The sequence below is a fragment of the Macaca nemestrina genome, chromosome 12, assembly GCF_043159975.1.
Source record: "Macaca nemestrina isolate mMacNem1 chromosome 12, mMacNem.hap1, whole genome shotgun sequence".
Taxonomy (NCBI): Eukaryota; Metazoa; Chordata; class Mammalia; order Primates; family Cercopithecidae; genus Macaca; species Macaca nemestrina.
The window spans coordinates 2,428,031-2,455,205 of record NC_092136.1 but is presented as its reverse complement, the minus strand read 5'-3'; the positions used below and the strand labels follow the sequence as shown (position 1 = coordinate 2,455,205).

The following is a 27,175-nucleotide window of genomic DNA, read 5'->3' as shown; positions in this document are numbered from 1 at the left end:
GGGCAGGCTAGTGAAGGGCGGGGAGAAGACACCGAGCTCCCCCCAGGTCATGTGGTCCCCTGAATGCTGTCCCACCTGAGCTCCCGGGACAGCGTGGTCATGCAGGGGGCGCTGCATGAGTGGGGAGCCCACCACGCCCCAGGAAACAATCCCCTACTTGTCCTCCTTGGCAGCAAATCGGCCTCAGGAGCAGTGACGGCGAGCGCCAGCCCCCAGGGCACCTGGTGAATTATCCAACGTCATTTCAACATCTCAGCCCCAGGTGCCCGAGAATACGGGAGAATGCAGGAATCCTGCCAGGGTCATAGCCTGAGATGGTGCGGGAGGGTTCCCCCAGGGTGCAGGCAGTGGGTCTGGGTGGGCTCCACGGCTCAGATGGCCTGGGGCTAAAGCAAGTTAAAGGCTGGAGACTCCATGACCTGCCCTGTTGCACACACTAGGGCCCCTGAGCAGTGCCCCTAAACGGGCCTGATTGATCCAGGTGCGAATCCAGTCCAGGCAGGGGCCATGCTGGGACTCTGGCCTTCTGTGCCCACTCAAGGACAGGCCCCACACACAGTGAGTGACAGCCTCGTTAGCCCATGGGGGGTGTTTTAGAACCCTGAGATGTTTCCCAATAAAGCTGAGAAACCTGAAAGACAGCCTCGTACTTCACGTGCAAAGACACGTGGGCAGCTCGAGGGGCGCCCTTAGAACTCCAGCTCGAAGCCACTGCCCCGTGGAGCTCACCCAGGGTCGAAGCTGAATCCCGGGGTGCAGAACCCCTGGAGCGTTTCATAGAACTTGGCACTCTCGTGTCCGTATGCTGAATTTCTTGAATCTGTAAACATTAAAAATTACGTTAATACTTAAAGAGTTTTGTCAGTCTGAAAGCATCACGCATGGAAGGACGTGAGCACAGAGGCACCTCGAGCACCGCACCACACAGAGTGCCAGTCACAGAAGCGCAAAGGCCGCAGGGCTCCACTCGGGCGGCACCCGGAGCAGCCAAATCCACCGTCGCAGGGAGGCGGACAGCGGGACTGGGGGATAGGGGATCTGTGGACACGGGGAGGACGGATCCATCCATGGTCGCGGAGAGCAGGACGGCAGGGCTGGGGGGAGGGAGTGGAATTTCATGGGTGCAGAGTTTCAGTTTGGGAGAGAAGTTTTGGGGTGGATGGTGGTGATGGTTGCACAACCATGTAAATGTACCTAATGCCACTGAACTGTAACCTTACAAAGAGTTAAGATGGTAAATTTTGTGTTATGTGTATTTTATCACAATAAAAAAAAAGCACTTTTTAAAGGAAACCGTGAACAACATTCATAGAGCACGCACCAGAAGGTTCAAAATGTTTCACGTGGCTGGTGAACGAGATCGAGCAATGTTCAAAGACCCCTACTGGGGACAGGACCTCGCCAGGCTGATAAGCAGACAGTGGGTTAAGCGAACGTAAAGCCGAAGGCGGGACAGGGCCTTGAATGTGTAACCTCGAGAGATTAAATATTGATGCTTAAACCCCAAACCACATCCAGGGGCTTAAAAAAAAAGGTCATCCTGGAAGACTCCAAATGCCTCCAAAACCCACGTGCCCCAGGAAGGAAACACTGGGGGCTGGAGGGGATAGGCTTCCCCTGCTCGCTCACTGGCCACCAGCAGGTCTCCATCCCTGATGTGGCTGCCGGCTCCAGGGCAGCTGAGCTCAGAGCCCTGGGATGTGGACGCCCAGGGGCAGAGGTCTCAGGGCCTGCCAGGGTTGTTCCCCAGGGCTGAATCTGCACCTCAGTAAAAAAGCTACCAGCTGGTCACCCCCCTCACCAGTGGCTGTCAGCGGGCAGCCTCAGCAGGGTTTGGGGGTCACCAAGGTTACCCACAGGTTCACCTGCTTCCTGGCTCTGCATGGGTGGAGCCTGGGCCAGGCATCTCCTGACCCCTCCCAAAGGGGTGAGTCCTGGCCCGCACAGAGGGCCCCACACTGGGCTGGACACTGGGCACAGCTTCCCCCCTCTGAACCCCACGTCACATCATGGAAGGTGTCACATCATGGAAGTCCTGGTGAGGAGACAGAAGCCCTGGTGAGGCATGTCTGGTCCCAGGCTGCCCCCCGGAAGCCCCCTGGTCTGGGGCCAGGAGGTACTACCAACTGATGGGGACGCTGGGCTCAGACACAGCATGGGACGCACCCAGACTGGCTGACTCTAGGGCCCCCGGCCCCACCACTCGGTGCCACGGTCCTGAGGCAGGAGTGCCATAACCAGGCCATGCGTCATCCTGGGTGGGGGTGGGGGCGACAGGGCCCTTTTCAACCTTCCAGCCTCTGCGGGCTCCCGTGTCCTGGGTGTGTGGTGGCCTCACTCTCGTGCTGTGTGGTACATGGCCGGATCCTCCTCTGTTGAATCTGTCCTGTCTTTTAGGAGGACACGTGTCACTGGACTTGGGCCCCTGGTAACGCAATCACGCCTCTCCAGACCCTCAGCCTCAGCTGCAAAGGGGTTTTTTCTATGTCAGGTCACATTTGCAGCTTCCAGGGATGGAAACCAGTCTTGGGGGCCACCACCTGGTGTCCTATGACATATCATAAGTATTTAATACATTACTTATGATCATTATTGGTCGATTTTGAATTCTTTTTTTTTTTTTTTTGAGACGGAGTCTTGCTCTGTCGCCCAGGCTGGGGTGCAGTGGCCGGATCTCAGCTCACTGCAAGCTCCGCCTCCCAGGTTTACGCCATTCTCCCACCTCAGCCTCCTGAGTAGCTGGGACTACAGGCGCCCGCCAACCCGCCCGGCTAGTTTTTTTGCATTTTTTAGTAGAGACGGGGTTTCACCGTGTTAGCGAGGATGGTCTCGATCTCCTGACCTTGTGATCCGCCCGTCTCGGCCTCCCAAAGTGCTGGGATTACAGGCTTGAGCCACCGCGCCCGGCCGATTTTGAATTCTTAAACAGCCGAATTGGGTATTGGTCAAAAACATATATTAGCTTGTTTTGTTTTGTTTTGTTTTGTTTTGAGGCAGGGTCTTGTTCTGTTGCCCAGGCTAGAGGACAGTGGTGTGATCCTGGCTCGCTGCAGCCTCAATTTCCTGGGCTCAAGCGATCCTCCCACCTTGGTCTCCCAAAGCGCTGGGATTACAGGCGTGAGCCACCATGCCTGGCCCATGTCTTCATTTTTAAAACATAATTCAAAATGTACTCAAAACTCAGTTTCCTTTTCATCCTCTCACCTCCAGATCCTTCATGGAATTGCATCTGCAAAAATTCTTTTAAAAAGAGGGTGGCGTCCATGCACACTGGTGTCAGCATGGGGACGTCTCCCTCACCATTCAGCCCACAGGGCATCACCCAAACCCAGTCGTGTTGGAGAGAAGGGAGCTGGGGGTGACAATTCCCAGCACAGGTAGGACCCGGCTGGCCCATCTTCAGCAGGCAGCTGTCAGGAGTAGGTCACGTCAGGAGTAGGTCCACGAGGCTCCCTAGCACCCCAGCCCCTCAGGGACCAGCACTTCTCACCAGAAAGGCAACAGCTGCCCCCAACCATTGCCCCTCAGGCCCCCACAGAGCACCCTGTCTGTTGTCCACACGTCCCAGCTGGCTGGCAGGGCCTTAGAAGCCTCTCCCCTGGCAGCTACAACAGAGCACAACCCACAGAAGGAGCGTGGATGTGATCCCACACCCGCTTCACAGACCCACAGCCTGGGCCTCCCGGTCCAGCTCTGGGTGCATGGACGCCTCCCCACCCGGCCGGGCCTTCTTGGCCCAGGGCTCCCGTGGCCACCCCATGCCTCACACTGTTTTGAACTCTTTAACTGCGACCTGTTCCACAGCAGCTGAGTCTCATTTCTTTCAAATGTTCTTGAAGGCAACATGATCCACAGCCCGAAGGACACAACAATGGGTGACTTGGTGCAGCCGGGGGTAAGATTTCTGCCCTCATTGTCTCCAGAAGCCCTAAGTGTGCTGCCCCCGTTAGACACAGCCACCAGCCCGCCTGTCGAGGAGCCATCCGGAGATTAAACCTGTGTCCCGCAGCAGGACTGAGGCTGTCTCCAGCCTCTTGGGGTTTCAGCTGACACTTTTCCCAAAACAGATCTGGACTGGGAACCCCCAGAAACAGGTCCCTCCCTGCCAGCTTTCGGCTGGGCCCCCACAGAGCTCCTGTGCCCAGAGGCTGGTCCCCCTGCCAGGGCCACCGGGCCTGCACCCCAACGGCAGGGCCACCAGGCCTGTACCCCAACTGTGGGGCCTCTCAGGAGGCCTCTGGCTCTGGCCTGTACCAGTTCATGGACCACCAGGCAGTCATTGCCACCACTGCCTCCCCGACCAGAGCAGGGGCTCCCCAAGCAGGGGCCCACCAGCTGCATCCCCTCCGAAGGCCCAGTGCCAGGCTTGGGATGCACGTCTGTGAAGCATTTACTGAATGACTGCTGGTGTGAATGAATGTTTACGGTAAACCCTGAAGCTCGGTGAATGAAGTCTCCGTGTTGCCTCCTCCATGCAGGCCTCCAGAGTGAATCTGGAAGTGAGATTAGCCTCCTTAGGCTCTGTTCTTTTCCTTCCTATCCCGCCCCACACCACAGGCTCAGCCTAGCCCCCGAGTGGCCTTTGAGCAGGACATAGTACTGAAGCAGCGTTCTGCAACCCCCTCACCCCCAGGCTGCATGCCAACAGCACAGGTTGACAGGTCGCTGGGAGCCTCCCGGGGTGGGCTCTGACGTGAGCTGCGGGTGCACGCATGGCCACCCCAGCAGGCAGGTGTGAGCGGACAGGACGTGCAGGCACATGTTCCCAGGGCCATGGTCCCACTGGCCAAACCAGTCCCTCCTCCCTGAAGGAGCAGTGTCTTAGGGGCTGCCCCTAGAAGACCAACTCAGGACAGGTGCAGGAGGTGGGGATCCTGCCAGGGGAAACCCTCCCAACCCACCTGGCTGCCATACCACATGCCTGGACGTCCTGAGACAAGGTCCTGCCTTTACTTCCATTCTGCCTGAGTCCTGCCAGACAGAGAGGTGAGGCGCCACAGGCCAGACAGTGACGCAGCTGAGACTCAACACGCATGGGGTGGGGAACGCGCCCCAAATCCAACCTGTCCCAGGGCTTCTCAGCCCTGAGCCCCCTTCGGTGCAGACAGAAAGCCAGGTCTCCCACCAGAGCCCTCAAGGGTGTCCCAGAAGCTGTTCCCTGGAGATCCATCAGGTACATCTCACCCCATCCTCATCACCAGGAACCTGGATGCCCCCGAACCAAGAGGCGACAGGTGTGCGTCCCCTTTTCAACAGCCCTGCAGGGTGTTGGGCTCTGCTGAGCACAGGGCTCCTGGATGCTCAGGTTGTGCAGTGGGGATGAGGGCTGGCCCCGCCTGGCAGCTACTGAGGGCTCATTCGCAACTCATTCTCTGATGCCCGGGACCCTCGACCACACCTCAGTGCAGAGCCTGGAGCCTGGGCCCTGATCCCTCCTTTCCAAGAGCAGCCTCAGGGCGAACACAGCCATGCTCGAGGCCCCTGCCACACCATCCTGAGTGTCACATCAAAGCCCTTCAGACGCACTAGAGGGACAGGTGCTGGGGGAGCCTCAGGCTATCAGGAAGCTTCCCAGTGACACCACTGGGAAGTCAGGGCAAGGTGGGGGAGAGATTGGGGCAGGGGGGTCAGAACAATGTCCCTTCCTATCAGAAGAGCCCAATGCAGGCCTGGCACACCTCTGGGCCAGAGAGGAAATGTCCTAGGTGTGGTGGGGCAGGTGGCCTCTGTGGCAATATTTGGCCGGGCATGGCTGTGTCCTAATAAAAGTTTATCGACAAAATCAGGTGGTGGCTGTAGCATAAGACCCGGGCACAGAGTACTGCTGAGAACCCAGGGCTCTGGAGGGATGACGTGGGTGTCTGCACCTGGGTGTTGCTTTCATGGGACCTGCTGCATGATCAGGAGCACCCAACAATGGCACGTAAACATCAAGCTGAGGGCAACCGAATTGGTAATGTCTGGCTCCCTGTCCATCTCAAAGGCTTTCTGGGGGCCAATTTTGAGCCCAGAGATTGAGAATTCAAACAGGAACGTGTGCCCCCAGAGCTGGCAGCCACATCCCCTTTACAAACAGGCTCTATCGTGGCCTCCCAAGAAGCACAGTGGGTCAGTGGTCCCAGGCGTGAGGAGAGGCTGGGATTGAGCCGTGTAAAGTCCACTTCCTCCTGTCAACTCTAAACTTCATGAGAAGCCTGAGAAGTTGACTCATCCCTCATTCACAGGACAGGAGGAGGCTCCGAGAGGTTAAGGGACCTGCCTCGAGTCACACAGCACTGAGCAGTTGGCGAGAACTGGATTCCAGGTCTGCCTGACAGCATCACAGGTCCCCACTGCACCTCAAAGCACCCTGAAAACTACAACCCAGCAGTAAGCCTGGAGTGGTGGGCATCTGGGCAGCCTGACCTTCCAGAGGGAGATTCCAGCAGGAGCCCTGGCCTGGGGGTGGGCAGATAGGCCCAGGGGCCCAGTGAGGAGAGCAGTGGGATGCCCGACCCCTGGGGTCAAAGCTGTCACTGCAGCCACGGCACACACAGAGGTGGCCAGGGCCTCAGAAGAGGTTGGGGGTGGCCAGGCTCTGGGGTGCAAGCAGGAAAGGCATGAGCTTCTCCTGGGGCCTGGAGGGTGCAGGTGGCCAGGCAGAGGCACAAGCCCGCCAGGGCCGAGGGCTGCTGGGGACGGGGCTCTGTGCTCTCAGGGCCGGCCACACAAAGCCTGGCTCCCTGGGCTGTGATAAGACACCCACAGAGAGTATATTTAGAAGGCGCCGGGAGGACAAACTGAAGTGACCCCATGGATGTGGCCCTATCTGCCCTAGGACACTTGTCTTGTCTCTGTCAGAGGCCTGCCCGGGGTGGGGAGGGGCTGGGCAGACCAGATGCACCTGCACACCCCCCACCCCAGAAATGGCGAGGCTCTGCCTGGGCATGGCCTGGTCCCAGCAGTCTTGTCTCCTCACCCCCACTGATGGCGGTGGCACTGTCCTGGAGCAGAGGGTGGTGGTCTTGCCGGGCAGCAGGGGCCTCAGGGACTTGGGAGGGGTGGCCAGGCCTCCCCACCCCCCACACACAGGGCGGGCTTTAAAGCCTCTGAGAAGTGAATGAAACCATGTCCTTTGCAGCAACATGGATGGATCTGGAGACCATGATCCTAAGCGAACTAACAGAAACAGAAAACCAAACACGGCACGTTCTCACTCATGAGTGGAAGCCAGACAGATGGGATGCTTGGATGGAAAGACGGAGAAAGGTCACTCTGGGACTCCAAAGGGGAGGTGGAGTGGGTGGGAGGGGGAGGGTTGAAAAATTACCTTTTGAGTGTCATGTCCAATACCCGGCTGATGGGCACACGAGAAGCCCAAACCCCACCATTACGCACATGACAAACAAGTACGTGTACTCCTCAAATCTAAAATAACATAACATAAAACATTAGAAAGACTTGAGGAAGCCGGCAGAGCTCCGAGAGCACCTCCACTCGGGAAGGGGGCGAGGTGCGGAAGGACAGAGAAGGCCTCAGGTGCCCGGGAGCCGCAGGCAGCCAGGTCAACGCAACCCACTGGCAGCTCAGGGCATGGGTCCTCAGGGTTCATCCCTACTTGGGAAAGTCCCTCCTCACATCTAGCCCAAGTCTTTCTTGCTGTAGCTTGGTCTCCTGCATAGGGAAACCTCCTACCCACTACAGAGAACACAGAGCTGCTGTGTGGCCTCGAGCCTCAGTTTCCCCACTGGGACATGGGAATGCATCAAGGGCACCCGGCAACCTGAGCCACGTTCATCCTCAGATCAGCCCCAGCCACACCTCAATATTCCAGAGATGGGGCAGCCCCAGGCTCCGGGACCACAGACACCTGGCAAGATGCTGCCGGGCTCTATGACCGGGCTAAGAGCAAGCTGGGAGGTGGCCAGTGTCCTGCATGGCAACGTGCCCCAGCCACTCCCTCGGCTCTTCTCACTGCCTCCATGGCCGCCAGTGAGGTAAGGTGTGACGATGGCAGGGGAGGGGGGCATCTTGCCCTCTGTGGAGGTCCAAGCCAGGAGCTGAGGGCAGCTGAGGTTGGGGAAGCTGACCAGGGCACCAGGAGTGACCTGCACACCCCCCACTCACCGCTGATGGAGACAAACAGTCCCCCAGTGTCACTGTGGGGCCCAGGAGCCACCTGCCTCTCTGAGCAGCTGGGTGAACCAGCGTGGGACAGGCCCCATGCACACACCTTGCGGGCCGGGGGGCATCAGAGGCCTTGAAACAGGCAGGTGGGGCTTTAGCCAGGCGGGTGAATTCTCTTTCTGCACCTGACCTTCCTCCCTCTCCCAGCCCACTGGAAGGGGCAATCAGGGAGGGCTTCTCAGAGGTGGAGGCCCAGTCCAGGCAGAGAGAATGGCAGCCTGTGCAGAGCCCAGAGGAGAGAGACGAATGCAACCTACAGGGATGGACGGAGTTCAGGAGAGAGGCCAGTGCAGACGCAGAGAAGCAGCGGCTGGGGTGGCTGGGACAACCCCAGGCTGTGGTGATGGAGGCTCTCAACAGCAAGTGGGTGACCATGTCTCCCAGTAGGCCCCAGTGTGGTGGACTGGTGTCTGTGGAACCCTACACAGGACAGGGGTGCCTTGGGCCCAGCAGGGACCTCAGGCCGGCAGGTGCTTAGGCCATGCCCTGGGGAAGAGGGCCCAAGACCCCCTAGGCTCTGCGGCTCTGGGGGACTGCCCAGCACTTTGAGGGCAGGGCAGGTGGATCCCATCCCAGACACTCCCCTTTGATCCGCACGGCAAACAGCTGCCCCACCCTCATGTCCCACAGGTCTCTTGAGGTCATAAAACCTTTCCAGCTAAGTCTAGAACTGACACTTAGAGATAGTCTCTGCATGGCCATACCAGGTGACAGCCAAGAAGAGCAAATAGGGCTCAGGTGAGTGACGCCCCCTGGAGCTGTGCAATGACATGGCCAGGAGAGGACAAAGGTCCTGGTGGGGTCCCTGCACCCACATCACACAGGCTCAGGATTCCCCTCCAGATAAGACCTGGTAGCCCAGAGCACAGCACAGCATCACAGCTCTCTCCTCGGGAGCTGTCTCCTTGGAGGACGGCTCTTCCCAGTGACCAGGCCAGGGCACGAGCAGCCTCCTTCCCGAGCCACCAACTCTCCGACCTCCCAGAGTTCCCGCTCCAGGGCCCACTGCCTTCCCAGAGCCAGAGCTCCTAAAGCCCCATCATCGACTCCCCAAGACCCCGGGCCAGGAAAACCCTCTGCTGACACAGCAAGGATCTCGCCAAGGGGACAGACCCCCTCGGGGAGCGGGACACGCCAGCCCCCACAACTGGGGGTGCCTCCTCATTGGGGTTGTTTACCTGAACTCCAGGCAGGCAGGCAGGTGCCCTCAGCCTCCATGACCAGTGGTGGCCCTAAGGCATCCCCTGTAACAGCAGGCTGGACCAGAGTGTGGCCCCAGGCACCCAGGGACCCAGCCCAGCTCAGCCTCAGGCCCAAGGCACGGACATCCCCACTCACAGAGCAAGAGGCGGCCAGAGGGCCTCAGGGCAGGGCTGCCCATCCCCAGAAGCCACCGAGGGACGCTTCAACTCACAACCGCTGGCCCCATGCGGTCGTGGCCCCATGCGGTCGTGGCCCCATGTGGTCGTGGCCCCATGTGGTCGTGGCCCCATGTGGTTGTGGCCACACTTGTCTTGAGGGAAGACTGGGAGGGGCTGTTATTCCAGGTGACCGTGTGTCCCATTGGAAATCCGGGTGTGTGGGGGCAAGGATGGGGGCGAAACGGGGATTCAGAGGGGGGGTGGGCATATTGGGATGGGGGACAGACAGTTCTCCTGGCTGCCCATCTTGGGGGCATCACTTTTCTGCCAATCCCAGTGGCCCCAGGCATCGATGGGGAGGATGCAGAGGCAGGGGCAGCCTGCGGCCCTCTCCTGACCCGGCTCCAGCACCCATAGGGCCCTGAGTCCAGGGAAGGCTGAGCATGTGCAGTTCTCATTGGCACGGGCTGGGCAGGCCGAGCGCTCAGTGAGTTTATGTCCCAGGTTTTGTGCAAATGTTGTTCGACTGAGGGTGCACGGCCCATGGAAAGCCCTGGCATGTAGGAGACACCCAACCCTGGGATGAGACGCAAATCTTGCATGCCGAGCCAGACAGCGCAGCCCCTGACGCCTCTGCCCTGCAGGAAGCGGTCCCATTTCCTTTCTCCAGCTGGCCCGAGACAAATGCTCGCGCTTCCTCCGCACTGCTTCCTCATGCCCTGCCCACGCCCACTCTGACCTGTGCCCTCCACCAGGGAAAACCACAAGTTTCTCCCCGCACAGGGGCTGCAGGCCAGGCCAGGCCAGGCTCCACAGGGCAGATTGAGGGGCCCGCGCGTGGGCTCCTGCATGGAGGTTCTCAGGGCACAGAGGACCCTCTGGGCCACAGTTCCACCAGGCCTGGCTTTCACCAAATCCCGGAGTCACTCATGGGCCTGGAGGGAGGAAGTGGCTAATTTTGCAACAGGCCTGGCATGGGGCATTGAATTATTCAACAACAGATGCGTTTAGCAGTTTTATTTCTGTCTTGGTATCCTCAGTCCTGCCCAACAGGAGCCCAACTCTGGCAGGAGAGGCAGGTTGGCACCTCTACACAGCAGCTGGGAGCATGGAGACCACTCACCTGTCACCTGCCACAAACCACCAGTCATGGAGGGTGGACTCCCAGGCCACAGACTGACCAGGACTGGGTTAAGCCATATTACCACCCACGCAGAGACTGACCCTGAAGGGCTCCAGGGCCTGACGAGTTGGTTCTGGCTCCATGGGGGTTGGGGAGAGGGAGAGGGCATTCAGAAAAAGGAATCAGGTGGTGCCAGTTGCCTCCCCAGGAAGCCTTCCAGTGGCAACCTCTGGCTCTCACTTCTGGTCCTGCTGCCAGGAACTGTAGGGGCTGTCCCCTTCCCCACCCCACATCCCCTTTTCAGTGACAGCCGCACCCAAGCCACATCCCACAAGAGCCACATCCCATGTCTGGCTTCTGTCCCTGCTGCCCCCGACCCAGGAGGCACGTAGTGTGTGCCTGGCACCACGCTGGGCCCCAAGGGTGCAGCGACAGATGACAGACACAGGGAGAGAGAAAATAAAACAGTAAATGAACACAAAACTACCACCAATAGGGAAAAGAGAAAGGGTGATGTCTTGGGGAGAGGCAGGGCAAGAGGGCTGCCCCAGAAGTTGGTGTGGGATCTGAATCGAGTAGAGAGCTAGAGGCAGACCCTGCAGGCAGAGAAAACTGCATGTGCAGAATCCCCGAGGCCTGGCCTGGTCTGGGTGGTGGAAGCAGCGTGATGGGCAGGGAGAGTTGCTTACACTGCGATCGGAGGAAGGCCACGCCCAGGAGTGCCTCCAGGCCCAGGAGCGACATCTGAACGTGCCAGCCTACCCAGGACCTGGAGGCAGGCTCTGGCCTAGAACCTGCTGCTAACCAGAGAAGCGCCTGGCCTGGGCCTCAGATACTTCAGCTGGATGGAAAGGTAGAACAATACCAGCGTGGCTTCACTTTCATGGGCATTGCCCAGAAGCAGAGAAGCCCAATAAGCCTTGTTTGTTTGTTTGTTTGTTTGAGACAGGGCCTGGCTCTGTCCCCCAGACTGGAGTGCAGTGGCACAATCTGAGCTCACTGCAACCTCCGCCCCTGGGCTCAAGCGATACTCCCACTTCAGCCTCCAGAGTAGCCGGGACTACAGATGTGAGCCACCACGCCCAGCTAATTTTTGTATTTTTAGTAGAGACGCGGTTTCACCATGTTGCCCAGGCTGGTCAGGCTGGTCTCAAACTCCTGGCCTCAAGCAATCCACTTGCCTCAGCCTCCCCAAATGCTGAGATTACAGGCGTGAGCCACCATGTCCAACAAACCTTCATTTATTTATTTATTTATTTATTTAGGACACAGGGTCTCATTCTGTCACCTAGGCTGGAGTGCACTGGCAAAATCATAGCTTCTGCAACCTTGCACTCATGGGCTTAAGTGATGCTCCTACCTCAGCCTCCCGAGTATTTGGGACCACAGGTGCATGCCAGCACACCCAGTTAGTATTAATATTTTAATTTTTTTGTAGAGATGGGGTCTTGCTATGTTGCCCAGGCCGGTCTCAAACTCCTGAGCTCAAGCAATCCTCCCACCTTGGTCTCCCAATGCACTGGAATGACAGGCCTGAGGCACCACGACTGATCCCAATTAGCCTTTAAACACGAGGAAACCAAAGTCAGATGCCAGGACACATCTAAAGAGAGAGGCGGCCCTGTCAGTGGGTCTGTTCCCAGCTGTCACTTGTCACCTCCATGGGCATTTCCCAAGCCAGGCTACATCACACCACCATTGGCCGGCCCCGCCAGGGTTCCCTGTCCACGCCTCCCAGTCCACTTGGCTCAGCCAGCAGCCACCCAGCCCCGCTCCCCACCCCCGGAAGCCCCTCTTTTCTTTCTCTATCCCAGGACTGTCTCCTGGCCCAGACCCAGACAGCTCACAGCTGAGGAGGAACAAAGCAGAGGAAAGGGACGTGGTGTGACGTGGTGGGAGTGAAATGCTGACACCTCCGTGGCCATCTGGGACCACGGCCCGCACTACTGCCCTCACACCCGGACCTGGAGCTGCCACTTCCTGCCTGCCTCCCAGAATAGCTGGGCACATCCTCTGAGCAGGCTGCCCTGCCTTCCCCTGCCTCTCCTCAGGACAGAGACTCCTCCTAAGACACCGAAGGCACCCCACACAGCACAGACCCAGCCTCCCAGCCACCGGCCACTCACTGGAGCAAAGGGAGCCAAGGCTGGCTTTGGAGAGGAAGATGGGGTTTGCCAGGCAAGGGGGTGCAGAGATGCTGAACTTGAACATGGAGGGGAAGCAATGATGATGCCGAGGGAAGGGGCCCTGGGATCCTACCAGCCCCTTCCCCAAAGCCCAAAGCCATTCTTCATGAAATATTATGTGACATTAAAAACTTAAATTTTCAGTTTCATGAAACAGCAAATAAAAGCCTTGAGATAGGTGCTCTGTCTCCCAACCTGTGCTATGTTTTTGGTAGCAGAGTCCTTCCCCCAGGGGCCCCCAAGTTCCCCAGAATGGGGCATGTGTTGTACTAATTTCAAGACCTCTATTTCACCCTGAGCAATACCTCCTCCTCCAGGAAGCCTTCCAGATTGCTCAATCAAATCCCATGCAGACTCTGCACACACTTGCCCAGCACTGTGCCCCTTCCCCATGGCCCTCATCCAGCTGGAGCTCTACTTTCTTCGTTTGCCTCTGTGACTGTAAGGTGCCCTCCAGTGCCCACAAGGGCCAGGCTGTGTGCATCAGGCACATGGGTGTGGAGGGAGTACGTGTTCAACTGTGACTTTCCTTAGCCCTCCTCAAGCCTGTGTGAGAGCAGGGGAATTGATGGCTTTCTTCCTAAAAAGCTTAGTTCAACCGTCTTGCCCATCCCTCCCATTCGGGGAGTTTCTATAGAGGAAGCCAGGTGGTCACTGCCATCTTCAAGGATTCCCTGGGGGTCTCTGAGCAACAGCAGGAGATCTGGGTCACCCACACCCTCTGTGCTCTGAGAAGCCCACCTACTAGTCTCCTGAGACCCTGTGAGCCAAGCGAGACCCCCACCCCACCTGCTGGTTATATCATCACCCTGTCTGCATGACACATGGGACCCTCCACTCAGGACCCACACTCCTCCCCGTGCAGAGCAGCCAGGCCCTGGGAGCTGTGTCCTGACCTGAGATGCAGTGTCCAGGGCACTGTCTGGACGGTGCTCCCCCAAAGCTTGCCCTGCCGAACCCAGGTTCCAGGACAATGATGGGTTCCTGGCCTAAAGTCTTTCCAAGTCACATCTCTGCCGGGTAACGGCAAGTCAGACAAGCCAGTATGGTCCACACAGGAACCCAAAGACCCTTGGTGACCACCACGGGTTGGTGGGGGTTGTTGCACCTCAAACATGCATGCCTAGTGTTTGCAAACCTCACCTTCAGCAGCAGCATCCCCAGGAACCCCCAGCTCCACTGTCGTGGAGCCAAGGCAGCACAGACCCTGCCGGGGCCCAGGCCAGCTCTGTGGGGCCAAGCTGGGTGTTTGTGCCTGAGAGGTTTCAGGCAGGGTCCCAGCTTCCATGTACGGGGCTGGGATCCACCAGGACCCAGACTCCCACATACATGTGTGGAATATAACTCACAACCCCATGTCACCAAGTCAAGACTAGTTCCGAAACCTCTCAGGAGTGCTCAACACTGAGTCCTTTGTTCTTCCTCCATCGCCCCTGTGGAGGCTGCAGGACACCCACACTCCTGGATTTGCCTTCCCTGCCCTCAGCCTCCACAGCTGCCATCACTACAGCTCTCCCCCTCTGCCCTTCCACCCACCCAGGCTACGGGAGGCCCTGTCTAGCCCTGGCTCTCGTGTCATTTACACACTGACACTTCCCCTAACCTGTGAGCCAGCCTGCACTCTCTCTCCAGAGCTCCCACCTGCAGGTCTTACTGCCTTCAACTCCCCTCATCTGGCTGCCTCACAAACACCTCCAAAATAACATGTCCCCAGCTGGACTCCTTCGCCCCAACCCTGATCCATGTCAGAAACAGAAAATGCATCCTCCCAGGTGCGAGGGTCCTAGCAGCATCCTTGCCTCTTCCTCCCCCTGCGCCCACCACCCAATCTACCCACAAACCCTGCTTTCGACAGCAGTGGTCCTTCTTCTCATCCTTCCTGCAAACCCTCTAGAGCAAGCCATGCTGTCCCATCCCACAGTCACCTGTCAGTCACAGCCTTCTGCTCGTCTCCTGTCCTGCCCAGTGACCCAACACTCCATGTTCCACTTAGAGGCCAGAGGGGCCTCATGAAGGCTCCAGCCAGTGGGGTGAACTTCTAAGGAAGTGGTCTCAGGCCACCATCTGAGAAAAGATTACCTTAGATCATGCACAAGAGCAAACTCCAAATGGACAAGGAGCTAAATGCAGAAGACAAGGCCCCAAACTTCTAGAAGAAAACACAGTGGATTCCCCTTAACTTCAGTGGAGGAAAAGCCTCTCAACTGTGGCCCTTAATCGAGAGGCAGTAGAAAGAAGCATGATAAAGTTGATGATATGAACATGCAAAATTTCTCATAGCAAAAGGCACCATAAGCAAAGTCAAAGACAAGTGACCAACTAGGGAGACAATTCACATTAGTCCAGACAAATGTTCCCACAATATAAATGACTTAAAGATTGAGAGACCAAGAACCAAAAACCCAATAGAAGAAGCTGGAAATGAGAAGACAGACAATTTACAAATACACACAGACATGACTTTCAGACACAGGGAAAACATTCAAACTCAACGTAATTACAGAAAAACAGATTAAAACAAAGCTATGGACCTGGCAAAAAGTAGTGTGACAGCACACTGCCGGCACAACTGTAGAAAAAACGGCATGCTCATGCATTGCTGGGGGCGTGCAAATGTGCAACCGTTCTGCAGGGAAATTTGGTCACACCTAACAAAATTATGGGCTTCTCTTTCAGCCCAACACTCCCATTTCTAGGAATCTACCTTGAAGATAACACCTCCAACAATAGGAACATCCATAGATACAAATTTATTCTTTGCAACATTGTTTCAACAATACAATATACATATGTATAAGGCTACACTGTGCAACATTGTTTATCATTGCACAATACCAGAACAACCTAAATGCCCACAAACAGGAGAGGGTTTGAAAAACCATGGCACATCCAACCATGAAACATGGGGTGGCTATAAAAAAGAATATGGAAGGACCCCACGAACTGATATGTAGTGGTCTCTAGGAAATACTATTATGTGAGCAAAGCAAATTCAAAAAGTTCATGTATAGTCTTTTCAACAAATGATGGTGGGAAAACTGAGTATCTACATGCAAAAGAATCAAGTTGGGTATACAAAAATTAACTCAAAATGGATCAAAAGTCTAAATGTGAGGCCTAAAACAGTATAAACGCATAGAAGAAAATAGAAGGACATTGGATTTGAGGATGATTTCTTGAACATAACATCAAGGGCACAGGCTCCGGTGAACAGTGCCACGATAAACGTAGGAGTGTGGATCTGTCTCTGCTGGACTGATTTTCTTTCTTTTTGAGTATATAACTAGCAGCGGGATTGCTGGATCATAGGGGCTAAGCACATGGACAAATTAAATGTTATGAAAATCTAAAGTCTGTATATCAAAAGGTAATATTGGCATTGGCAGAATAGATAAACATGATCCAGCTACATGCTGTCTACTAGAGACTCATGTTAGAGCCAAAGACACAGAAAGATTGAAAGTGAAAGGGTGGAAAGGGTGGAGAAAGATGTTCCATGCAAAGAGCAACCACAAGAGCAGAGTGGCTACTAACATCAGCCAAAAATAGTTTTATAATAAATCTAAAAAGGTTACAAGAGACAAAAGAGGACACTGCATACTAATCAAAGGTTCGACACTGCAAAAAGATGTTACAAATAACCATTATAAATATTTATGCATCTAACGGCTGATGATCAAAAGATACAAAGCAAAAATTTACAGGACTGAAGGGAGAAATAGTTCTACAATGATGGTGAGAGACTTCAATACCACACTCTCAACAATAAGCAGAACAACCAGGCAGAAGGTAAGTTACAAAATAGAGGGCTTAACACAATAAGCCACCTAGATCTAACCAACATACAGAGAACACTCGACCCGTGACCACAGCATGCATGTTCATCCCAAGTGCACATGGAAATGTTCCCAGGAGAGATCAGGCCATGAATTAAGTCTCAAAATACTCAAAAAGATGCCAGTCATACAAAGGATCTTTTCCAACAATAATGGGATAAGGTTAGAAATCATAATAGAAGTAAAATGGAAAAATTAACAAATTTATGGAAATGAAACAACATACTCTTAACCAATGAATCGAAGAAAAAGGGGGGCAGAGGGAGGGAGAGCATCAGAATAAATAGTTAATGCATGTAGGACTTAATACCTAGGTGATGGGTTGACAGGTGCAGCAAACCACCATGGCACACATTTACCTATGTAACAAACCTGCATGTCCTGCACATGTATCCTAGAACTTAAAAAAAAAAAAAATTAGAAGAGAAATTAGAGAATACTTAAATGCAAACGAAGATGAGAACACAATGTACCCAAACTTACCGGAACACAACAAAAGTGGTGTTAACAGAAAAATGTACACCTATAAGCTCTTTTTCTTTTTGATTTTTGTGGGTACATAGTAGGTGTATAGACTTATGGGGTCCATGAGATATTCTGATGTAGGCACGCAGTGCATAATAATCACATCGAGGTAAACGGGGGTATCTACTACCTCAAATATTTATCCCTTGTGTTACAAACAATCCCATTATACTCTTTTCGTTTTATTTAATTTATTTAGTTAGAGACAGAGTCTCACTCTGTAACCCAAGCTGGAGTGCAGTGGTGTGATCTCAGCTCACTGCAACCTCCACCTCCTGGGTTTGAGTGATTCTCATGCCTCAGCCACCCAAGTAGCTGGGATTACAGGTGTATGCCACCATGTCCAGCTATTTTTTCTATTTTTTGTAGAGAAGGGGTTTCACTACGTTGGCCAGGCTGGCCTCAAACTCCTGGCCTTAAGTGATCCACATGCCTTGGCCTCCCAAAGTGCTGAGATTACAGGTGTGAGCCACCATGCCTGGCCCTCTTTTAGTTATTTTTAAGTGTATAATTAAATCATTGACTATAGTCACCCTGTTGTGCTATCAAATACCAGGTCTTATTCATTTTTCTATTTTTTTGTTGCTTCCATTAACCATCTCTACTTCCCTCACAACCCCCACTACCCTTCCCAGCCTCTGGTAACCATCCTTTCACTCTATCTCGAGTTCTATTGCTTTAATCTTTATCTCCCACAAATAAGTGAGAACATGCAAAATTTGTCTTTCTGTGCCTGGCTTATTTCACCTAATATAGTGACCTCCAGTTCCATCCACGTTGTTGCAAATGACATGTTCTCATTCTTTTTCATGGCTAACTAGTATACCATTGTGTGTATACACAGCATTTTCTTTATCCATTCATCTGTTGATAGACACTCAGGTTGCTCCCAAATTTTGGCTATTGTGAACAGTGCTGCAATAAACACAGGAGTATGGATCCTTCTCTGCTGGACTGATTTTCTTTCTTCTGGGTATATAACTAGCAGTGGGACTGCTGGATCATAGGTAGCTCTATTTTTAGTTTTGAAGAGCCTTGAAACTGTTCTCCACAGTGGCTGTACTAACTTACATTCCCACCAACAGTGTACAAGGGTTCCCTTTTCTCCACATCCTCACTAGCATTCATTATTGCCTATCTTTTGAATAAAAGCTGTATTAACTAGGCTGGGGTCATATCTCATTATAGTTTTCATTTGCATTTCTCTGATCAGTGATGTTAAGCACCTTTTCATTTACCTATCTGTTATTTGTCCTTTTTTGAGAAATGTCTATTCAGATCTTTTGCCCATCTTTTAATCGGATTATTAGATGTTTTTCTTGTATGGTTGTTTGAGCTCCTTATATATTCTGGTTACTAGTCCCTTGTCAGATGGGCACTTTGCAAGTATTTTCTCCCATGCTGCAGGCTGTCTCTTTGTTTCCTTTGCTGTGCAGAAGCTTTTTAACTTGATGTGATCCCATTTGTCAATTTTTGCTTCAGTTGCCTGTGCTTTTAGGGATTACTCAAGAAATCTGCTCACTCCAATGTCCTGGAGAGTCTCTCCAGTGCCTTTTTAGTAGTTTCATAGTTTGAAGTCTAGATTTAATTCTTGAATCCACTTTGGTTTTTTAATATGGCAAGAGATAGGGGTCTAGTTTCATTCTTCTGCATATGGATATCCAGTTTTCCCAGCATCGTTTATTGAAGAGATTGTCCATTTCCCTGTCTCAGGGTTTTCTTTGTTGGAGGATTTTTAAATTACAGGTTCAATCTCATTACTGCTTAGTGGTCTGTTCAGGTTTGCATTTCTTCCTGGCTCAATCTTGGTAGGTTGTACATGTCTAGGAATTTATCCATTTCTTCTGGATTTTCCAATTTAACACATATTCTTGGCACCTTTGTCAAAAATGAGTTCATTGTAGATACATGGATTTGTTTTCTGGGTTTTCTATTCTGTTCCATTGGTCTATGTGTCTGTTTTTATGCCAGTACATGCTGTTTTGGTTACTATGACTCTGTAGTATAATTTGAACTCAGGTAATGTGCTCCCTCCAGTTTTGTTCTTTAGCTCAGGATAGCTTTGTCTATTATGGGACTTTAGTGATTCCATATAAGTTTTAGGACTGTTTTTGCTATTTCTGTGAAGAATGTCATTGGTATTGTGATAGGGGTTGCATTGACTCTGCAGATTGCTTTGGACAATATAGACATTTTAACAATATTGATTCTTCCAATCCATGAACATGAAATTTCTTTCCATTTTTGGGTCCTCTTCAATTTCTTGCATCAGTGTATTATAATTTTCATTGTAGAGATCTCTCACTTCTTTGGTTAAGTTTATTCTGAGGTATTTTATTTGTAGCTATTTTAAATGGGATTACTTTCTTGATTTGTTTTTCAGATTGTTCACTGTTGGCATATAGAAATGCTACTGATTTTTGTATGTTGACTTTGTATCCTGCAACTTTACTGACTTCATCAGTTCTAATAGTTTTTTTGGTGGAGTCTTTAGGTTTTTCCAAATATACAATCCTATCATCTGCAAACAAGGATAATTTGACTTCTTTCTTTCCCATTCAGATGCCCTTTATTTTTTTCTCTTGTCTGATTGCTCTAGCCAGGTCTCCAACTACTGTGTTAAATAACAGTGATGAAAGTGGGCATCTTTGTCATGTTCCAGGTCTTAGAGGAAAGGCCTTCAGTTTTCCCCCATTCAGTATGTTACTAGCTGTGGGTCTGTCACATATGGCTTTTATTATGTTGAGGTATGTTCCTTCTATACCTAGGTTTTTGATGGTTCTTATATTGAAGGGATGTTGAATTTTATCAAGTGCTTTTTCAGCATCAATTGAAATGTTCATGTGGTTGTGTCCTTCATTCTGCTAATACGATGTATCACATACATTGATTTGTATATGTTGAACTATCCTTGCATTCCTGGGGTGACTCCCACTTGGTCATGATGAGTGATCTTTTTTAAGGTGTTGCTGAATTTGCTTTGCTAGTATTTTATTGAGGATTTTTGCATCAATATTTATCAGGGATATTGGCCTGTGTTTTCTTTTTTTGATGTATCTTTGTCTGGTTTTGGTACCAGGGTAATACTGGCCTTGTAGATGAATTTTGAGGTATTCCCTCCTCCCTTATTTTTCATAATAGTTTCAGAAGGATTGGTATTAGTTCTTGAAATGTTTGGCAGAATTGAGCAGTGAAGCCATCAAGTCTCAGGGTTTTCTTTGTTGAAGGATTTTTAAATTACAGGTTCAATCTCGTTACCACTTAGTGGTCTGTTCAGGTTTGCATTTCTTCCTGGCTCAATCTTGGTAGGTTGTACATGTCTAGGAATTTATCCATTTCTTCTAGATTTTCCAATTTATTGGCATAGAGTTGCTCATAGCAGCCACTAATTATCCTTTCAATTTCTGTGGTATCGGTTGTAAAGTCTCTTTTTGTCTCTGACTTTAGTTAATTGGATCTTCCCTCTTCTTTCCTTAGTCTGGCTAAAGGTTTGTCAATTTTATCTTTTCAAAAAAACCAACTTTTTATTTTGTTGATCTTTTGTCTTTTCTTCCCTTCAATTTCATGTATTTCTGCTCTAAACTTTATTATTTCTTCTACTAATTTTAGGTTGACTTACTCTTGCTTTTCTTGTTCTTTAAGATCATTAGGTTGCTTACTTGAAGTTTTTCTCTTTAATGATGCAGGTGCTTTTAACTAGAAACTTCCCTCTTAAGCTTTTGCTGTATCCCACAGGATTTTTATTATTCTTATAAGTTCTGGGGTACATGTGCAGAACATGCAGTTTTGTTACATAAGTGTACACATGCCATGGTGGTTTGCTGCATCCATCAACCCGTCATCTACATTAGGTATTTCTTCTAATGCTCTTCCTTCCCTAGTCCCCCATCCCCCGACAGGCCCTGGTATGTGATGTTCCCCTCCCTATGTCCATGTGTTCTCCTTGTTCAACTCCCAATTATGAGTGAGAACATGCAGTGTCTGCTTTTCTGTTCTTGTGATAGTTTGCTGAGAATGATAGTTTCCAGCTTCATCTGTGTCCCTACAAAGAACATAAACTCATCCCTTTTTATGGCTGTAAAGTATTCCATGGTGTACATGTGCCACATTTTCTTAATCCGGTCTGTCATTGATGGGCATTTGGGTTGGTTCCAAGTCTTTGCTATTGTGAATAGTGCCACAGTAAACATAAGTGTGCATGTGTCTTTATAGCTGCATGATTTATAATCCTTTGGGTATATAGCCAGTAATGGGATGGCTGGGTCAAATGGTATTTCTAGTTCTAGATCCTTGAGGAATTGCCACACTGTCTTCTACAACGGTTGAACTAGTTTACAGTCCCACCAACAAAGTAAAAGTGTTCCTATTTCTCCACATCCTCTCCAGCACCTGTTGTTTCCTGACTTTTTAATGATCACCATTCTAACTGGTGTGAGATGGTATCTCGTTATGGTTTTAATTTGCATTTCTCTGATGGCTAGTGATGATGATCATTTTTTCATGTGTCTGTTGGCTGCATAAATGTCTTCTTTTGAGAAGCGTCTGTTCCTATCCTTTGCCCACTTTTTGATGAGGTTGTTTGTTTTTTTCTTATAAATTTGAGTTCTTTGTAGGTTCTCGATATTAGCCCTTTGCCAGATGAGTAGATCGCAAAAATGTTCTCCCATTCTGTAGATTGCCTGTTCACCCTGATGGTAGTTTCTTTTGCTGTGCAGAAGCGCTTTAGTTTAATTAGATCCCATTTGTCAATTTTGGCTTTTGTTGCCATTCCTTTTGGTGTTTTAGACATGAAGTCCTTGCCCATGCCTATGTCCTGAATGGTATTGCCTAGGATTTCTTCTAGGCTTTTTATCATTTTAGGTCTAACATTTAAGTCTCTAAACCATCTTGAATTAATTTTGTATAAAGTGTAAGGAAGGGATCCAGTTTCAACTTTCTACTTATGGCTAGCCAGTTTTCCCAGCACCATTTATTAAATAGGGAATCCTTTCCCCATTTCTTGTTTTTGTCAGATTTGTCAAAGATCAGATGGTTGTAGATGTGTAGTATTATTTCTGAGGGCTCTGTTCTGCTCCATTGGTCTATATCTCTGTTTTGGTACTAGTACCATGCCGTTTTGGTTACTGTAACCTTGTAGTATAGTTTGAAGTCAGGTAGCATGATGCCTCCAGCTTTGTTCTTTTGGCTTAGGATTGTCTTGGCAATGTGGGCTCTTTTTTGGTTCCATATGAACTTTAAAGTAGTTTTTTCCAACTCTGTGAAGAAAGTCATTGGTAGCTTAATGGGGATGGCATTGAATCTATAAATTACCTTGGGCAGTATGGCCATTTTCACAATATTGATTCTTCCTATCCATGAGCATAGAACGTTCTTCCATTTGTTTATGTCCTCTTTTACTTCATTGAGCAGTGGTTTGTAGTTCTCCTTGAAGGGGTCCTTCACATCCCTTATAAGTTGGATTCCTAGGTATTTTACTCTCTTTGAAGCAATTGTGAATGGGAGTTCACTAATGATTTGGCTCTCTGCTTGTCTGTTATTGGTGTGTAAGAATGTTTGTGATTTTTGCACATTGATTTTGTATCCTAAGACTTTGCTGAAGTTGCTTATCAGCTTAAGGAGATTTTGGGCTGAGATGATGGGGTTTTCTAAATATGCAATCACGTCATCTGCAAAAAGGGACAATTTGACTTCACCTTTTCCTAATTGAATACCCCTTATTTCTTTCTTCTGCCTGATTGCCCTGGCCAGAACTTCCAACAGTATGTTGAATAGAAATAGTGAGAGAGGGCATCCTTGTCTTGTGCCAGTTTACAAAGGGAATGCTTCCAGATTTTGCCCATTCAGTATGATATTGGCTGTGGGTTTGTTATAAACAGCTCTTATTATTTTAAGATATGTTATTGACAGTTTTTAGCATGAAGGGCTGTTGAATTTTGTCAAAGGACTTTTCTGCATCTATTGAGATAATCATGTGGTTTTTGTCTTTGGTTCTGTTTACATGCTGGATTATGTTTATTGATTTGCATATATTGAACCAGCCTTGCATCCCAAGGATGAAGCCCACTTGATCATGGTGGATAAGTTTTTTCATGTGCTGCTGGGATTTGGTTTGCCAGTATTTTTTTGAGGATTTTTGCATCGATGTTCTTCAGGGATATTGGTCTAAAACTCTCTATTTTTGTTGTGTCTCTGCCAGGCTTTGGTATCAGGATGATGTTGGCCTCATAAAATGAGTTAGAGAGGATTCCCTCTTTTTCTAATGATTGGAATAGTTTCAGAAGGAATTATACCCGTTCCTCCTTGTACCTCTGGTAGAATTCGGCTGTGAATCCATCTGGTCCTGGACTTTTTTTGGTTGGTAGGCTATTAATTGCCTCAATTTCAGAGCCTGTTATTGGTCTATTCAGGGATTCAGCTTCTTCCTGGTTTAGTCTTGGGAGAGTGTATGTGTCCAGGAATTTATCCATTTCTTCTAGGTTTTCTAGTTTATTTGCACAGAGGTGTTTATAGTATTCTCTGATGGTAGTTTGTATTTCTGTGGGGTCAGTGGTGATATCCCCTTTATCATTTTTTATTGCATCTATTTGATTCTTCTCTGTTTTCTTATTAGTCTGGCTAGTGGTCTATCAATTTTGTTGATCTTTTCAAAAAACCAGCTCATGGATTCACTGATTTTTTGAGGGTTTTTTATGTCTCTATCTCCTTTGGTTCTGCTCTGATCTTAGTTATTTCTTTACTTCTGCTAGCTTTTGAATGTGTTTGCTCTTGCTTCTCTAGTTCTTTTAATTGTGATGTCAGAGTGCCAATTTTAGATCTTTCCTGCTTTCTCTTGTGGGCATTTAGTGCTACAAATTTCCCTCTACACACTGCTTTAAATGTGTCCCAGAGATTCTGGTATGTTATATCTTTATTCTCACTGGTTTTAAAGAACATCTTTATTTCTGCCTTCATTTCGTTATGTACCCAGTAGTCATTCAGAAGCAGGTTGTTCAGTTTCCATGTAGTTGAGCAGTTTTGACTGAGTTTCTTAATCCTGAGTTCTAGTTTGATTGCCCTATGGTCTGAGAGACAGTTTGCTATAATTTCTGTTCTTTTATATTTGCTGAGGAGTGCTTTACTTCCAACTATGTGGTCAATTTTGGAATAAGTGCAATGTGGTGCTGTGAAGAATATATATTTTGTTGATTTGGGGTGGAGAGTTCTGTAGATGTCTATTAGGTCTGCTTGGCGCAGAGCTGAGTTCAATTCCTGGATATCCTTGTTAACTTTCTGTCTCATTGATCTGTCTAATGTTGACAGTGGGGTGTTAAAGTCTCCCATTAGTATTGTGTAAGAGTCTAAGTCTCTGTGTAAGTCTCTAAGGACTTGCTTTATGAATCTGGGTGCTCCTGTATTGGGTGCATATATATTTAGAATAGTTAGCTCTTCTTGTTGAATTGATCCCTTTACCATTATATAATGGCCTTCTTTGTCTCTTTTGATCTTTGTTGGTTTAAAGTCTGTTTTATCATAAACTAGGATTGCAACCCCTGCCTTTTTTTTGTTTTCCATTTGCTTGGTAGATCTTCCTCCATCCCTTTATTTTGAGCCTATGTGTGTCTCTGCATGTGAGATGGGTCTCCTGAATACAGCACACTGATGGGTCTTCACTCTTTATCCAATTTGCCAGTCTGTGTTTTTTAATTGGAGAAGGTAACCTATTTACATTTAAGGTTAATATTGTTATGTATGAACCTGATCCTGTCATTATGATGTTAGCTGGTTATTTTGCTCGTTAGTTGATGCAGTTTCTTCCTAGCATCAATGGTCTTTACATTTTGGCATGTTTTTGCAGTGGCTGGTACCAGTTGTTCCTTTCCATGTTTAGTGCTTCCTTCAGGATCTCTTGTAGGGCAGGCCTGGTGATGACAAAATCTCTCAGCATTTGCTTGTCTGTAAGGGATTTTATTTCTCCTTCACTTATGAAACTTAGTTTGGCTGGATATGAAATTCTGGGTTGAAAATTCTTTTCTTTAAGAATGTTGAATATTGGCCCCCACTCTCTTCTGACTTGTAGAGTTTCTGCCGAGAGATCCGCTGTTAGTCTGATGGGCTTCCCTTTGTGGGTAACGCGACCTTTCTGTCTGGCTGCCCTTAAGATTTTTTCCTTCAGTTCAACTTCAGTGAATCTGACAATTATGTGTCTTGGAGTTGCTCTTCTCGAGGAGTATCTTTGTGGCATTCTCTGTATTTCCTGAATTTGAATGTTGGCCTGTCTTGCCAGGTTGGGGAAGTTCTCCTGGATAATATCCTGCAGGGTGTTTTCCAACTTGGTTCCATTCTCCCCATCACTTTCAGGTACACCAATCAGACGTAGATTTGGTCTTTTCACATAGTCCCATATTTCTTGGAGGCTTTGTTCGTTTCTTTTTACTCTTTTTTCTCTAAACTTCTCTTCTCGTTTCATTTCATTCATTTGATCTTCAATCACTGATATCCTTTCTTCCAGTTGATCAAATTGGTTACTGAAGCTTGTGTATTTGTCACGTAGTTCTTGTGCCATGGTTTTCAGCTCTATCAGGTCATTTAAGGACTTCTCTATATTGGTTATTCTAGTTAGCCATTCATAAAATCTTTTTTCAAGGTTTTTAGCTTCTTTGCAATGGGTTCGAATTCCTCCTTTAGCTCGGAGAAGTTTGATCATCTGAAGCCTTCTTCTCTCAACTTGTCAAAGTCATTCTCCATCCAGCTTTGTTCCGTTGCTGGTGAGGATTTTAGAATTTAATTTAGAAATTTAGAAATTTTAGAATTTTCAGCTTTTCTGCTCTGTTTTTTTCCCCATCTTTGTGGTTTTATCTACCTTTGGTCTTTGATGATGGTGATGTTCAGATGGGGTTTTGGTGTGGATGTCCTTTCTGTTTGTTAGTTTTCCTTCTAACAATCAGGACCCTCAGCTGCAAGTCTGTTGGGAGTTTGCTGGAGGTCCACTCCAGACCATGTTTGCCTGGGTATCAGCAGTGGAGGCTGCAGAAGAGTGAATATTGCTGAACAGCAAATGTTGCTGCCTGATCGTTCCTCTGGAAGCTTCATCTCAGAGGGGTACCTGGCCGTGTGAGGTGTGAGGTGTCAGTCTGCCCCTAGTAGGGGGTGTCTCCCAGTTAGGCTACTCGGGGGTCAGGGACCCACTTGAGCAGGCAGTCTGTCCATTCTCAGATCTCAAACTCTGTGCTGGGAGAACCATTACTCTCTTCAAAGTCGTCAGACAGGGACATTTAAATCTGCAGCGGTTTCTGCTGCCTTTTGTTTGGCTATGCCCTGTCCCCAGAGGTGGAGTCTACCGAGGCAGGCAGGCCTCCTTGAGCTGCGGTGGGCTCCACCCAATTCGTCCTTCCCAGAGGCTTTGTTTACCAACTCAAGCCTCAGCAATGGCGGGCGCCCCTCCCCCAGCCTTGCTGTCGCCATGCAGTTAGATCTCAGACTGCTGTGCTAGCAATGAGGGAGGCTCCATGGGCATGGGACCCTCTGAGCCTGGTGCAGGATATAATCTCCTGGTGTGCCATTTGCTAAGACCCTTGGAAAAATGCAGTATTAGGGTGGGAGTGACCTGATTTTCCAGGTGCTGTGTGTCACAGTTTCCCTTGGCTAGGAAAGGGAATTTGCTTCCCCCTTGCACTTCCCGGGTGAAGCGATGCCTTGTCCTGCTTCAGCTCTCGCTTGGTGGGCTGCACCCACTGCCCTGCACCCACTGTCCAACACGCCCCAGTGAGATGAACCCAGTACCTCAGTTGGAAATGCAGAAATCACACGTCTTCTGTGTCGCTCACGCTGGGAGCTGGAGGCTGGAGCTGTTCCTATTTGGCCATCTTGGAACCACCGCCTCCTGTCTTCCTTTTAGTGAAGGTGATTTTCTCTAGTGGTATGCTTTAATTTCTTGCTTTTTATTTGTGTGTGTGTCATTTGAGGTTACCATGAGGCTTGAAAATATCTTATAATTCATTA

At 49.8% G+C, this 27,175-nt stretch overlaps 1 protein-coding gene across 5 annotated transcripts in view; it reads right to left on the bottom strand.

Annotated features, from left to right (window-relative positions):
• LOC105469770 (potassium voltage-gated channel subfamily Q member 1) overlaps positions 1–27,175 on the bottom strand; it is a 402,068-nt gene that overhangs the window by 322,819 nt on the left and 52,074 nt on the right. Inside the window, exon 1 of one of the 5 annotated variants that reach the window (XM_024789103.2) lies at positions 730–845. The exons of the other annotated variants lie outside the window; for them this stretch is intronic. Within the exon in view, the coding sequence (XP_024644871.1) occupies positions 730–830 (101 nt within the window). The 5' untranslated portion in view covers positions 831–845. Of the gene's footprint in view, positions 1–729; positions 846–27,175 lie in introns of those variants that run through there. 5 annotated transcript variants of the gene reach the window in all.